Genomic DNA, 16377 nt, shown 5'->3' with positions numbered 1-16377 from the left:
CGAATCCAAACGAAACAACCCCTCAGCTTCAGACTCTATCAGAAGAAGACCCAGGTCCCCGGATTAACAAGCCCCTTCCACCAGCCTGAGGGAGAGGAACCTGCCCAGGAGCAACACCCAAGGAGAAGCCCCGTTAACTCTCCATGAAAGACATTCCCTGTCAGGACTGAAATCATTTCAGTGCTCAATTCCTGTGGGTCCATGAGGCAAACAGCAGCCAGTAAACAATTTAGCCATCGGTCATAATCCAGAAAACAACCTGCTAGAACCCAGGGACGCCAAGAAGGGGGGCTTCTGGCAGGGACATGTTCCCTTTCTCCAAGCCCAGGACTCAGCCTGGGGTCAGAGAAAGCTCAGCTTCAGGAGATAACGGAGCTTTGCAAACTCACAACACAGTGCTCTCCCTCCCTTCCCACAGCCGCACAAAGGAACCAGAGAAGTAAGCTTTATCACAGCTCTTCAGGGAAGACCGAGGAATCCCTCCCCTCCCTTGCCACTAACAGCAGCAGTGGTCTCGGCCAAGCTCTTTCGTTTCCCAGTCCCTTCACCCCTCCAAGAGCACGTTCCCGGCCAGATAAACCCGGCCAGGCTGCAGCTCGCTGAGAAGCTATCGCCTTCGGGATTCGCTTGTATGACTTAGCAGCACAGGGCACTTTCTGGTTTTCACTGGCGAGCAAGGCTCAAAGCCTCCATTACTCTTGCTGCTAGGTGTGGAAAGGTACAGAAAGAGTACATCCGCATGGATTTCTTTTGTTGTCATCTATTGTACTGACCTGTTCTGTGGTCTTCTCCAGACACACAGCTCTGGTCACAAGCACTGAAGGGTGGTGGAGGCTCTCTTGGGCATCTGGAGAATGATGAAGCTTTCGGGTAAAAGAATCTGAGCTCTCTCCCTCCTGGAGCTATTTGGTTCTGAGAAGTCAGTGTAAGCGAAATCATGAGACTAGTGAAAATAAAGTGGGAACAGGGTTGTGTTAACTGTGTAATCAAACCAAGGAGACTTGCCCCAATGCCTCACAGGAAGAGAAAGCTCTAAGAAAATAATCAACATGTATGGTTTCACCAAACAAAGCACCGAGCCTTTCATGCATGGTACAGAAAATGGATAAAAGCACGTTTCATTCTATTCTAACAGGAATTGTTTGCAGTCAACCCAGAAGGCTCAGCATCAGAAGAACAAACTCTAGAAACATCCATCGGAAAGCTCAGGTCATGTCAAAGGCCTGACCTCATCAGCACTAACAGGTCATTTCCAAAGAAGCAGGGGCTGTGCTCCTGGAGCAGCTTGTCTCACCCCTCTCGCTGCTGCTGCTGGGAGAGCCCCACTGGCCACCGTCTCTGATACGAAGACAACTATGCCATCATGTTACGGAACAGGCAGCTCCTCTGGGCTGCCCCTTTCAGCCTGGTTGGAGAGTCACCCTTCAGAGCAGGAGCTGGGACAGAGCTCTGGCACAGAGGGCTTCTCAGGAACAGTGACACGGCTGCAAACAAGCAACATGCTAAAGAGAAGAGTCATTGCCTGTTCACTCACTCACCAAGCAACACAGTTGCTCACACAAGGCCTGACCAGTGGGATGGGACAGGGCTGTGTACAAGTCCAGTCATCAGATTCATAGCCTGCTGAGTCGTCATCTCTTGTACATCTCTTTACACTGTCTGCAGTGACATAAATTATGAGTTATGGCTAGGAACAACACATGGACTTGAATTTCAAACTCTTCCCATCTGACAGGCATTTTGTGCCTTCAACAACTACTTGTGCAACAGCCCCAGGGCTGTGCCCAGGGGACCTGCAAGTACAAGGTAGGGAGGATCTGGATCCGCTTGGTGCTCAGCACCCTCAAGGAGGCACGGAGCTGCAGCACAGACAGATTCTGGAAGACCTAAGTACAAGGGTTGTTCCTGATAGGACGGAAGAAGCCCAGCTGTCTGGAGACTGAGGAACATGCATGGTCAGTGCCACATTTCCGAAGCAAACTCCTACCCAGATGTATCAGGCATCAGCCAACTTCTCCTCCAAGCCATCAGGTATATCATATCATCACTGTTTATTGTGAGACTCAACAAGACACAAAGAGCTCTCCCTGCAAACCAACTGAAGTTTAAGGCATTGATACTGCATGATGATCCAAAACTAGGGTAAAATATCTTCGGTGCCTTAAAACTAGGGAGAAATCTGACAAATCCAAAGTGCTTCTTGGGAGTGAACACCCACTCAAGGGCTGCTTTGCTTCACACTTGAGCTGTAAGGCATAACAGCAAAAGTACGGTCCTCAGAGTATTTAAAAATGAAATTAAGTCATTATTTATAAAACTGGAAAATGTAAATAGGGCATCACTAGTCTGCACTGATGACTGGAGGCAATGCAAAACAGTACATTTGGTGACTTAGCCCCAAAGGGCAAAATAAGCTTGCAGGACAGGGACAGCGACAGCATAGGGACCCTGCACCTCTCAAGTTCTTGGGGTTGTCCGTAGAGGGCCAAGTCGCACCCAACGTGGCCGCTGACCCTTGTGTTTCACTTATTCTGGTCCACCGGAACTTTCTCTTCTTTATTTATGAGCATTGACTGTCTCGCAGCAAACACACTCCAGTACATGCTGTAAAAATAATGTAATCTTGGTAACAGGAGACTTCCCTGCAGCATCTGCTATTAGCTGCTGGCTGCGGCAGGGGAAGAGACTGCGCATTTTTGGCGTGCACTAAGAGGCGTGTGGTCTAGTGAAGTGCAGATTAGTGAGGCTTGACTGTTATCTTAATTTACAGCCCATATAGTTCATGTTAACTCCACACACATTTGAGATACATTAGCAGCTTAGTTTGACTCAAATACTTTTATTGGTTATTCGCCATTTCTCCTTGACAAGTTATTACTGACTTCCCATGCTAGCTCCCTACAGCAAGACCTGAAGCCCTGTCAAGGAAAAGAAAATGTCAACAGACTGCTCAGCAGTGCTCAGCTCAGGCTCCCACTCACCAGCTCTAATTTGCTACTAGGCAATCGTTAAAGGAACAGCAGCTTCTATGCAAGCAGCGATTATGGCGTTACAAAAAGGAGCACCCAGGTTTAATTCCGGAAAATCACCACTTCCTTCTGAATGCTCAGCCCCCCCCACTGTGGTCAGTGCGGAGCGCTGCCCAGGAAACCCTTTTCTGATCAGCCCTAGGTAGTTAAATCTGGACAGTCAAGCAGAAAGCTCCCATTCCTTCTGCTCCGATAGCCTGTCTAGTTGATAACGCTTTCACATAGCGCTTTCAAAGGTTGCTGTTACTGCTACATGCGTTTGCATTAATGGACAAGGAATTCTGTTGATGCGGAGCAGCTGCCCTTCTCCTTTTGCTAACGCACCACCGGAATACACCTCATCATTGTTCACCGAGACAAGCAACTCCAACGGCCAGGCTACAGCATATTACAATACATTAATTCCTGTAATGACTCCGAAGAACAAAAAGAATGCCAGGTCTTGACCTGGGTGGGCTCTACAGGATTAACTCAGCTAGAGATTAAGGCCTTACAGTGATGATAAAGTCTGACCCGCTAGCCCCGGTGTCACATACTGTATAGCGCTGTGACAAACCCCATGTGTAATTCCCATTGAGCTGACATCCAACACACGCACCTCAATCTAAGCCGCTATTCACTCTAGGGAGGGTTTGTGTTTGTGACACTCACTGACCTCAATTTACAAAGAGGTCAAAATGATACAGCCCATAGTCTGCACTAATAAAATAAATCACATTAGATGACAGCTGCTCCTCCCCAGCATCTCTCATTATGTTCTGTAAAACTTTCTTGCACTAAGTTAAGAACAGAAAAGACTCCAGGATCCCTTCCATTCTCTGCTCAAAACACTTACTTGCCCTTCTTCATTATTCAGAGGTTTTTACAAGGTTTTTTTCGGTATCCTCATGAAAAGCCTCCAAATTGTTTACATACCAATGTTTAGTGTGTGGCTTAGAGTACAAAGACTAAGCTGATCTCTTTTTGTCTCGGTGGGAAGTTAATTTTCCTTGTGTCCTTACAAAAGGAAGAAACAGTTAGCAGTTTCGAGGACAGGCTTACACCACACATTTCCTAAATAGATTTTGTTTCTAAATAAAAGAAAGTGTTTAACAGATTAGATCAGCACTAAGATTTAAAAGTGCCTGGGATGAGGTTGAGCCTCCCCTTATTTATCCTCTTTACAAGTATTCGTGCCTTTAAACAAAATTCATCTCCCAGAAAATATGTACACCCACACTTGGCCCCTTGACATTCATGCCTATGGCAAAATTATTTGCACGTTCCCCTTATTGCATAATTGTCTCATTAGCACTGCAGAAAGGTGGTGATGACTTTTCCTTCTGTGCCATCAGCCTAATCCAAGAGCAATCCTGCCTGGCGCTGCAGGAGCAAAAGTTGCTTTTTAACGCGGAAGGGGACTCTGAGCCTCTGAGGTGGCACTGGGAATTGAACTGCGACACTCGAGTGCTGGCATTTACTCACAACCCTTAAGGAAGATTAAGCCAGTGGGCCAGGCTGGCGTTTTCCTTTTCCTTGGCTATACATAAATATTCATATTCAAATTGCTTTCGGATATATTTAAATCAATAAAAAGTTCTGGAAGACGGTCAATAGGGCAAAAAACAGCGCCAACTTTTTAAATGTACAGATGTAGTATACACATTAACCACGAAACCTGGCTAAAACACAGCAGTTATTTACTTCATACTATTCAGAAACATGGCTTGGCGACTAAAATTAATAGAACTTGTCTGGAGGACAGCATAAGCTTTCTAAGAGCTCTTTCAGCTTTAACTTATGCCCCAGTTTTTGCCCTTTTTTTTTTCCCCCCCAAAAATTCCAATCTATGCAGCAGCACGCCTGTCCCGCTGGCACAGTGAGGCCGTGGAGCCAGCATTCCTTCCAGGGCTCACGGGTCCGAGTGCGTCGGGAAGCCTGTTGATGGATGGCATCTAGAAGAGGGGCTGGTTTGGCTGAACAAACAAGCAGCAGGTCTCCTCTTCACAATGACCAGCTCTGTGTGTGTACACGTGTGTGCGCGCACATGTGTAAACCCTTCCTAACTTTCCTTCACCAGCCTATCCTACCTGGTCAGGGGAATGCTTCTTTAGGGTTACAGCATCAGCCTCCTGTGCGGATGCTCATCATCCTTCTCAACATCTGACAGGCTTGCACCTTTTAAGTTCTCACTGTTTTGTTCTACTGTTAAGAGTGGAAATGGGATCACGGAGGGAATCCCCTGGCTACATTTGAAGTGCAGGTCCGAACACAATCTGCGGAGTTACCAGGAGGCACCTACTTGAGTTCAATCTTTGTGCACAACGCCATGTGCTCAAGTCAGCTGCCCTGCCAAGCTCTCTGTCTTCCACATCCTAGCTTTGCAAGTAAGCTATTAATTGGGTTTCAGAAAGCTAAGATAGAGCCCTAATAAATCCTGTAAGAGGGCAAGAAATATTCTAAGTAATTCATTGCTATCTTGTGTTATTCTGTCCTAAGAAGGCAAATAAGCATTTTTAGCTACAGAATGTGTTGCAGTGAAAAATTTTATGCCAAATTGTCTGTTAAAAATTTCAGCCACATTAGTAAACAGTGAATATTAGAGGGAGTAAGGTCTGCATGCAGCCGTGTGCACTTGGTCTGTGTGTAACAAAACAGGAAATCTCAGCACCCCGTTCCAATTAAGCAAAGGCTAATTTCTCATGGAACATAAATTTCCTACTTTTCTCCCAGAACAACCTTATGCTGATGTTTTAAATAGCGGTAAAACATTGCTTTTAATTTCACACCTCACATAACACAGTCAAATGCTTCATAACAACATGAACGAAACTTTAGGCAGAGCTTCGCAACTGAATTCAAACAATGATTCCCCCCCCACAATATGAACTCAAGGTCTGCAGGGAGAACACAAAAACTTGTTGGCTAAGGCCACAGAAATGAGTTCTCTGGTGTTTTGGCTGCTGCTGCCAACCCCAGTCAAGAATGTGTTAACAGTGGCTGCATTGATCCAAATCCCATTGTTCCCACCACCCATCAAGTACAGAACTATTTATTCTATTTCTGTTTTCCTTTTGGTCGTATCGTAGGATCGAACAACTTGTGACTGGGAAACAACACCGTGTTCTTCTTGAGAAAACGCATACCCATCTGAAAAAGGAAAGAAAGAAAAAAAATAAATCACTGGAGTTCAGCTCAAGGGCACAGCCCATTTTTAGGAACAGTTTTAGGCATCGCTAGAGTTACATGACTGAGACTGCAACAATCTTAATTTCTATGCTGCGCTTGCGTCACAGCTGTGCCCTACATCGCCCACGTGGCACAGAAAGGATGTGACGCCTGCTGCCGGCTCTGTCTTACTGCTCCCTTCCCCAGGCCAGGGTAGTGTACACGGTCACCACTGTCCTCTGAGTTAACCTGACTAATAAACTACAGATGGATTTGGACACTATGGTTACTCCCACAGTGGCAGAGCTTCTTTAAAGACTTAACCTTCAGGTAGAGATTTGCATTTTGGCTCGACTCCTCTACAGTCTGCTTGCTATCAGCAGTTTCCCTGGAGGAACATGGAAATGTCTAGACCACAACTGGATCTGAGTCACATCTTCCTCTTAACTCCATTCGGGAACTTTTTTGTACAAGTTTCCAGGTGGCTTCTGACAAATCACACTGAGAAAGTCACGATTCTCTTGGCCTGTCATTCACATCTTGACTAGAGCAAAGGTACATCTTCTGGAGGTCTCTATTTTGCACAAGTTAATCTTATCAGCTAGCACAATCCTCTGGTCTCCCTAGAAATTACTCAGATGAAAATAACCATGCATCTGATTTCTTTTAAAGTATTGTGGACAAGGCAACTGACATTTCTGACATCATCTGCAAAACACCACATGACTGGTAAAACAGTCACAGCAGCTTGTGGGCCAACATGGGGAAACATCAAACAATATTTAGAGCAGGTATGACCCTACAGAAAATTCTGAATGGAAAACTGTAACACAGGACAGCAGACTATGACACCAAGGAAAGGGGATTTTCAGGTGAAAATGGGTAACCAGAAAGGAAAAGGGCAGATGAGCATAGTTACAGAAACAAAGAAAGGGGGAAGTCACAGGCTATACGGAAGCAGGCAATGCTCTCTAGCAGGAAAGTAGGCAGGAGTCAGGAGGTGTGAACTCTGCCTGGGAGAACCCAGAACCAGCCAGTACCATGGCTAAGTCTCCATGGGCAACTCTCCGTCTCCCCCAAACACCTCTGGAAGCCGGAGCTTGTGAATTCTGAATCCTGTCCCAGATCTACCCCAGGCTCAAAGACACAGTATCAGATAAGGACAGATGTCCTGTGTACTACCCAGAGACCTAGCGAATGTCTTTCAGGAGTCCTCCCTTAACACGCTCAAGGCGTATTTGCCCCAGATCAGGTACCAAGGTGAGATAAGGTTGGAGCATGACACAGAGGGACCCTGTGACAGAATGGCACACAGGGCTGAGCACCCTTGTGAGGCAGGAGGGGTGCGAGGCCCCTAAGTAGCTTGGTGCTGCAGACTGAACTTCCCACGAGCCTGAACACAGCCTGCTTTGAAGCAGGTGACTGATGTCGGTAGCCAGGAGAAGCCCAGGTGGCCATAAATGAGTTGTCCCCCAAGTAAGGCTTCTTAAAGCTTCACCTTGACAAGTGAGTTAAGACCAGATGAGCTGACCACAGATGCTCTAAGGACTCCTGGATCTTTTCCTCTGGCTGATGCCTGCACACAGGGATGGTGTCAGCAAGTCCTATACAGATGTAAACTACTGGGAGAAGAGTCCCACAACATCAGGGATGACCACCGTTCAGTTAATGGAGAGGATTGTCTCCGCTCCCACAGAAAGCGGGTAAGTGTCACTGCTGAAGGCACAGGGACTTTGCTGTAGATCCGAGCTCTGAAGGCAGAACGCACACTCCCTTAGCAGGAGAGCACGCTATCAGCGGGTTAGCTGACCTGAACCACAAGCACGGTAGGAAATCTTCGCCAGTAAATGGAAGGGATTCAAACAGAAATACATAATCAGAACTAACTCCAGTCACATCTCTCTCTCGGAGTGATTGCAGGAGTGGATGAACTTTGATTTGATTACATGACCGATCATCCTAGCACCCCATTTTATTTTCCCTGAGCAATTCAATGGCAATATACATACAGCTACGGAGATACAGGTTAGGTTTTTCTGCCTCTAGCTTAATGTTTACAAAATACCCACACAAACCACAAACTCTCTTTTGGAAAAAGTACACGTATGCTGGATAATTGCAAAGGAAATACGATTTACAAAACAGGCCTTCATTTAAAAAAGGATGCGTTCACACTTAAATACCTTTAGCGGGTTTGTTCCACGCTAAGGGCCAGCATACTGCTAGCTTTTTTGGCTAAATTCTCAATGGAAAGTCAAGTTGGTCAAAGACTAGCTAAAGCCCTAAAAGACTAAAGTCCATGCCCTGGTCTGCAGCAAGGTGGCTTGGCTATATTTACTTACTCGGTAAGGTAATTCACACCTTACCAGGACAAAAAATTTCAGGCTAAGATGACCAATGGTTAAGAATACCAGTGGTATCCTTATGTCCTCATATTCTTGATCCATCCTGAAATATCAGCAATGAGGGGTTTGTGCGACATCATGGGAAAGGCTGTGATCCCCATACTTGCACGCTGCCCTACATAGCTGAAGCTCAATATTTGGCAGTTTATTTAAAACTTTTCCTGTTGATCTCTACACAGGAAGATGAGTTCATGTTACATTTTTTTAATTCACATTACAATTAAAATCGAGCTTCAAGCTGTTCAGGCAGCTGACTGTGCCCTGCTCGAGTCCCATCCACACTCCCCAAGCAGCTCTACATTTCCACTATTTTCAGACCTCATCCAAAAACAATGAAAGTTTCCATCTGCCTGTTACCAGGGAACTTTTAGGAAGTTTGAACTTTTCCCCCAACGCCGGTTTTAAAACCACACCTATGAGCCTGCCCTGGGAACAAGGCCCTCATTGTTTGGCTGTCCTGGAGCAGCCCAAGGAAGGAGCACATTTCTTTGGGGCTTTCTGGGCAAAACCCACTCACGGCTGTCGCAGAAGGAAGGACCTTTGTACTCAGAGACTTTCTATTAATGGAGGAAAGGAACACTTCTGAATATGTGTCAGTGGGGCTCATTTGTTAAGAGGAGATTCACGTTCTCATCAAATCTAAGGTTTCACTCGTACCAGATATTATCAGACAACCTACTGAATTTTAAAAGCATCCTGTTGGGTTTTTTTTTCAAACTTTGATATTCTATTAGTAGATCAGAATCTAGTCTCCCATTAGGTTTCTAATTTAACACACTCTTTTTCTGTTCACTGCAATGACTGTTCTGGTCTGTGCAAAGCTGGATTAGAGAAACGGTCTCCACGTGTGTCTTGAACACAGACAGTAACGCTGCACAAGCTCAACAGCCTGCTCACATAAACAGCTTCCAAGACCAGGACCAGAAAGGGTGCAGAGCACTCTTTTTATTCCAGAAAATCTGCTCATGGAAGGACTGCGTACAGTTATAGTCACTTCAGGGATTTATTTCAGTGGCCTCCTACTCCTTGCACTCTCCTCTGATAGACTTGAACTGTTCCTGGGTTTGTTTAGTCCAACCAGCAAGAGGGCAGCTCTCACTGGAACCTTGTCTTCTGCAGCGTTCCACTGTTTCATACACGCAGTGGTATTATGGTTTAGTATATTTAGTCCTTCAGAGAAAAATGCCCAGATTCAAACCCACTAAAATTAAGTTTTAGAGTTTGGGGGGATGGGAGGGGCTTTTTTTTGGGGGGGGGGGGGGGAATCTCTTTTAGGAAATGTTGCTGCTTAGATACCAAAAATCTCTCTGACATAATAAAAATCAACGTTAGGGTATCACTTGGCCAGCCAAATTCTCTCTCAGGCCAAACATCTAGTACTGCACTGTTTTTAAGATTTGCTATGATGTCGCAGTTCACATTCACCAATTAAGCAGGAAATGCTAACTCAGCTTTGACTTCTCCGGCAATCCTCTTCCACTTATCCTGGGAAAGTGAGAGCTGCTTCAAATCTTGAACATTTTGACTAAAGCTTACAGACAAAAATCATTCACTTCTCTGCTGATAAATTATGCCTGTGTTTTCTAAAGGACCCAAAAGGAATTCCTTACAAACGGTTCCATCTCTATCGTCCCAGACACTAACCTACCGGCATGTGCATGTAGAAAACAGCCAGATGCCACAGCATCAATTCTAAACTAATTATTCATATTTCTTTTTCTTAAGTTGATTTTAAAAGATTATAACTCACTTGGCAGTCAACAAATATACAGCTTGGAAAAAATACAGAATAATATATATATTTCAAACACATGCATGATAAGAGGAAATGGAGTTTAAAAAGCATCTCAAGTAGTTACCCTGTTGTTTTTCAAATCAAAATGCACCAGCAGAAAAGTGAGAGGAAGAAGGTGTCTGGAGGAGAAGGAAAATAAATGGTGGGATTAGAGTCCTCAGCATGAACACATTATTATTATTTATTATTCGCCAGCCCCCATACTGTGAAATGAACCTCGGATGACAGGTGCTTTTTCTCCATTGATTAATAAGGTGCAAACCATACGCTCTGCATTCAGATTTACTCTGTGCAATCACCATATTCTGTCAAAGGAAGAAGGATTTTCTTTGCTAGCATAAGAAATCTGGGCCAAGTGCAGTAATCCTCATTCAGGCACGGCGCTCTGCATTTCAGGGGGAGCTCTGCCGGAGCAGTGCTTAGCGAAGAGCAGGATTCAGCTGTTTTTAAGAGCATGCTGAGACAATTGACAACTAAACATTGGCAGGGGGTATTCTGAATTACAGGAGGGAACTGCATTACAGGGATGGCATGGGACTTTCCTTAAAGACGGGCAGGTCTGAGGGTACCTGAGCAAGTGGGGAGCATCACCCTTCCCATCTTGCTGGTGAGGCTCTGGGGGCACAGGTGATACAGGTCAGTGATGCAGGAAGAAAGGGCAGGTCAAGAACCATCTTTTGTGTCCACAGTGCTTGTCTAAAGGAGATGCTGTTTTCACAAAGTCACAGCAAAAAGAGAGACATGAACTTGGATGGAGACTTGGAGAAAGCTCACCTGGAGAAAACCTCATTGCCAGCAAACCCTCTGAGAAGGAGGGCTTTTGGGAATCATTATTGCTCCTTCCCTAGAGTATGAGCCCCAGAGAAATGTCCGAGGAGCCTGGTGGCATTTCCTGCTCACTCTTAGGAGGCTTTAGAAAGCAGATGGCAACGGGCAATCTCCGATTTCACCAGGCACCTTCATCAGGAGCTACACCAAGCCCAGAGGCCAGCACCATCACTGCTGCCTACAAGATTCCACTGAGATGGTTTTATGCTAGCACATGGGCTGGACAACTGTATAAAACTTCCACTGAAGTCTTGTGACAATGCCATCCAACAGGAACTCCATCATATTTATTTATTTAAAGTTTTCATAAACCTTCCCAGAAATTATACTGGTAGGAAGGAACCACATGATCTTAGACAGTGAAGTTAGTAGACAGATTCTTTTCATGCTTCTGGCAGCTCTACATGATTCAGGAACGCAAAACCAAAGCCAGAGCAAGGAAAACAGCCATGAAGGTCTTACATACTTTAAGGGCATACCCTTCCAGATGGACAGGGGCTACTCTCCAAGGCAGCTACTCTGAGCCAGTTTTTTGACTTGGAAGAGGCATTTAAGAGATTAATCCTGGCTGGCATGCCTGTATGGCACTGACGCTGCGCTGGCTGTGTGGCTCTGCCCCACACTTTGGGGGCTGGATCTGCCAGAGCCTGGTGCTGTACGGGAGCACCCCAGCTACGCATCCTGCCCAAAGGTCTTACGTTGTGCTAACGCTTTTGGAGAGGGGCTGCCTCACCAACAGCGAGTTAAGGAAACACACCGAGGGAGCTTCTGCCTTTTGATACAGGACTCTGCACACTCACCTCAGTCATCTTTTTCCTCTCACCATGGACCACTAGTAGTAGCCCTGAAACTCCCCATGAGATTTTTCTCCTTTCCATGTGATTGGAAACAAAACTATTTAAGCATTGTTTCCTCTCCAAAAATTTGGAAACAGTTGTTGTCAAAAATAAAGCGACTCTCAAACTCTACATTCCGTGCTAAGAAATTCAATCCCATTTTCCTTCCTTGTTTGGACCAAGGCAATTGATTAGCTTAAGCCTTTGTCAGCTCTAACTAAACAAACCATTTTCCTGCTTTATAAGCAAGTGTCAGATTCTGAGTTGAAGTTGCACAAGCAATTTTTGGAAGAAGTGGCCTTTGCAGGCTGGGAACTTGGAGCCTGGTGGAAACATATGAACAGTTCAAGACTTCAAACAGAGTGCTTGTACTGTGATTTAAGATATTGGCCCAGCATGTCAAGGCTACTGCCCTATTCATCAACTCTTTGCTTTGAAGATTTCTAGCATTTAGTAAACAGTTGTACAATTTAGGGTTGTGAAAACAGCACATATGTTCCCTGGATTTCACATGGCCTTGTACACATAGCAGCTATGCGACATTGGAAAATAACATTTGACAAGAGATGACAGAAGTTTTTAAGAGTCATGAGTATTCCATAAAAAGCGTTTTTCAATCCTAACAGCTTCACAATCAAAATTTACGTTCATGTGAAAAACAGACGGCTGATTGTAACTTGTCCTGACCGGCCTGACTCATTTAGCATGTAATCATTTGCATTTATAGGGAAGCTGGTTATACAAAATAAGGTTTATTTCAATATCTCATTTTTCTTTCCCAATAGCTATTCGCCTACTGAGAACCTGCTGATGTGTTCTACCAGACTAAAAGCATATATATCAAGTCTGACTAGTCACCACTGGTGTATCTCCTTTCTGCACTGTGCTAAGTCTCTACAGCAGACTACTCTGACAGCAATTTATTTATGCATTTTATGGATTTCCTCTGCCAATCATCACCTTTGGAAATCTCCTCTAAGACCGTGTTTGCATGTCCAAAGCTGTGCTGCTGTCAGCATCCCTGGCTCCTTGACGCACAGGATTAAATCCTGGCAGGAGCACACGGGTCCACAGGGCTGCTCTGTGCACCGGCCTCTTTTCCCAGGAGCAATGGGATTGATCGTTAAAGACCCTACATCCCTTGACAGTGATGGCCTTGCAACAGCTCTATGAAGGACAAAGACTAGCAGATCTGTCCCTGTCCCACCCCTTTTACTCAAATTCCCCATGGAAAATAGGAATACCTCAGGCATTTGGGTTCTCAAATCCCAGCCCTGCCTCCACGGCCTGAACCACAACATTTCTGCTACAGAAGATGACACAGCCAAGAGCAAGATTTGTCTTCCCTGGGATTCTTAAACTCAGAGGTGTCACTTCTCGCTGCAACAGCAATACGAAACCCAAATCCCGAGTGCCTGCCCCTTGCCCTGCGCGCAGCAGTACGGCACGCTGGGGGGCTATTTTCTTTGGTAAGATGAGCATATTTTGACCACCAGTTTAATCACAAGAGAGACTGCATTTTACCACTAGAAGGGGTTGACTGGTCCTCGAGACAGTGTGGTCCTTCAGTGGACCTACAGGCCCCCCTTCTGTGGGCCTACAGAGCTGTTAGATTGTTTTTAATGCTGTGGAAGTCTTTCTAACACTGAAAAAACTGTCAGGTCCAGCAGATCAAGGCCTGTCACATGTTCCTCTAAGAAGATGAATACATGGATGACCTCTACAGCAACAAGAAATGCAATCTATTCCAAATAGCAGCAGTAGTGAGGTGTGAACGTTGCTTCTCTTCTCCCAGCAGAGGACAAAGAGGGAGAGGAGAGAGGCAGCTCTGCATGCCACTGCTTTCTTCATCAAAACCACACAGAAACCCTAAACGGCATCCCTGAAATACATCCTAAGCTGTATTCTTAGCTAACCACAGCTAATACGACTCCTCATAAAGAAACCATCTCTATTTAAGCTAGCCTCTATCACAACATTTATTTTATCCTGCAGAGTTTTTGATTTTACAGTATTCTCGAGACTATCAGGATTTTACATTTAGAGAACCTGCGTACTGGGATTTTGTCATTTGGGCCTGTTGATTGGATCCTACGGAAATATCCACATTTGAGCTCCACTTGCCTAGGGCCAAATACACTAATTCCACTTCCAAACGAGCGTGTCTTGCTTGGCAGCTCAGCCTCTGCGCTAGATTATCTCTACCTACAATTTAATTAAAAAATAATCACCCTTCGCTTCACTCATCTGGGACTGACTGCTGTGAAACACACATGCGTACACGATCCACTACTTACGTGATACACTTTGCTGGACAGAATGAGCACGGAAAAGGCTCGGAGGAGTTTTCCTGCCGAGCCTTTTTAACAAATGATCACGTTCGTTCACGCTGAGGGAGAGAAAAAAAAAAATACCAGTGAGTAACCAGATAATTTCAAGGTAAAAGGCAACTGTATTTACAGTACTTAGAAGCTTTGACTTTGTCAGTATTTAAGATGGTTGTAGCATGAAAAAGAATTTTCTCTTTAAACTGCCCATTATCAAGAGAACTCTCTAATAATGGAAACTCCTCCTTTCTAAGGCCACTTTGTATAAGTTTACATTTAATTAATCCATCCCTAATAGAACCATCATTGTGATTTCTCAATGCCCGATACCTACAAATTATTACAAACCATATCAGAAGTCTGACATCAAATGATACGGAACATTAAAAAGGAGATTTCTCTTTAGTATTATGTACATGAATCATGGCACCCCCAAAATGCCTTAGAGAGAAGAAGCAGAGCATTGTGGCTTAGCACATGGTAAAAGGCTTCTATCACACCTGCAAAATGGCCTGAAGCAACCAAAGGTGGGACCCAGAATTAATTCTGTCTTCTAAAGAACACTCATTTTCACGTCCCATACTGGAAAGAAAATTTTCTAATCAGTTTTTGATTAAAATCCCCTTTGGTTTGCACAGTTCCTGTCAAAGGCCTGAAAAATTATTACTGAATTTACAGAAAGTGAAAATACAAACTTAAGGTGAAAAATACAGTATGCTTACAATAGGTTTAACAGATGTACACAAATCATTAGAGACACTCTCCACCTCTGATTTTTATTAAAAACACAACTTCTTTAATCAAGAACTTTATGCCCAGAATAAACAAATGATGGCTAAGATCCTGACCTTTCAAAGCACTTAATTACATATACAAGTCTCACTAAGTTCAATGGGGTTTTAAAATAATGTAGGTGTCCAAATCTCATTGCACTGGAGCCTCAAGTAACTCTTCTGTATCAGATGATTTTGAAAAAAAGATATTACAGTCTATTTTAGTTCAAAGTTCCTGTGCGACTGGGTTGGTTTTTTCCCATCTCACCCTTGTTCCTAACAGGGAGATGGAGCCAGTGCACAGGAGGGACCTGTCTCTAGTGCAGCTCCCTGCGGTGCCTTTATCCCATTTGCACCACATTTACCCTGTGTTTCCATTTTCACAGTCTGCTTGTTCGCTCACGTCTTTACTCACACGCCGTAATTCCACCGGTTATGCTGCAAACACGGATACACATCTGAATGCCAACATCGATCTCTTTCTTGGGGTAGATTACAAATTCACATACATTCAGTATAAGAAATGGAAAGCACAGCTGCTGCTGTCAACAAGCTTACACCAGCTTTAAACAAACAACTCCCTTTCATTGAAGCAGTTTGCTAACTTCAAACAAGAAAGTAACCAAAGAATCTCTGAGATGCCTATAACATGTAATCCAGCCAGGCAGGCTTATATTCCACTTAATAGTCCATTAGGGTAGTACCCAGGCTCACAGCCTCTGTTCAGTGCATAATGAAATGTCCACGAAAGAAAGGGAGGAATCCATCTCTCTCTTCCTGTGGTCTCTAAGCTCAGACACCTGAACTAGAAACTTGCGCAGCCTATGGACCCCTCCTTAAGATCTTTACAAACTGTCAGCATTTTCAGACACTTGGTCTCTTCCCCTCCTTCCCTTGGCCCCACAGACTCACACTTGCAACAGGTGTGATATGACAGGTTGCTTTCCCTGCCTGCAGTCAGTAGTATTCCCTCAATATAAAATAGAAGTTGGTAACAGATTGGGAAGCAAAACTATAGACACCAAGTGAGTGTGTCAAATAATCTTTAAGAGCTCTTGAATCATGAGATACACATGTGTTCAAAGAAGAAAGGATCACCACAGGTTTCCACTAAAACCAGGGTTACAGCACGGAAACGTCTAAAAATCTTGGAAGATCCAACTGGTTAAAAAAAACCAAAGGCCACCTGGCTGTAAGAAAACTAAGTACATACACAAAGAAATCGCCAACTGCTCAA

At 44.6% G+C, this 16377-nt stretch overlaps 1 protein-coding gene across 5 annotated transcripts in view; it reads right to left on the bottom strand.

The window, feature by feature from the left end:
• Positions 1–4826: 4826 nt before the first annotated feature.
• Positions 4827–16377, bottom strand: part of ATP8A2 (ATPase phospholipid transporting 8A2) — a 340357-nt gene continuing 328806 nt past the window's right edge. For all 5 annotated transcript variants that reach the window (XM_075742143.1, XM_075742141.1, XM_075742144.1 and 2 more), the window contains 2 exons: positions 14338–14429; positions 4827–6158 (listed from right to left, as the gene is read on the bottom strand). In XM_075742143.1, coding sequence (XP_075598258.1) covers positions 6061–6158; positions 14338–14429 — 190 coding nt within the window. In that variant the 3' untranslated portion in view covers positions 4827–6060. The remainder of the gene's footprint in view (positions 6159–14337; positions 14430–16377) is intronic.

This window comes from Balearica regulorum, chromosome 1 (assembly GCF_011004875.1).
Source record: "Balearica regulorum gibbericeps isolate bBalReg1 chromosome 1, bBalReg1.pri, whole genome shotgun sequence".
Taxonomy (NCBI): Eukaryota; Metazoa; Chordata; class Aves; order Gruiformes; family Gruidae; genus Balearica; species Balearica regulorum.
This window is presented reverse-complemented; position numbering and strand designations above follow the sequence as displayed.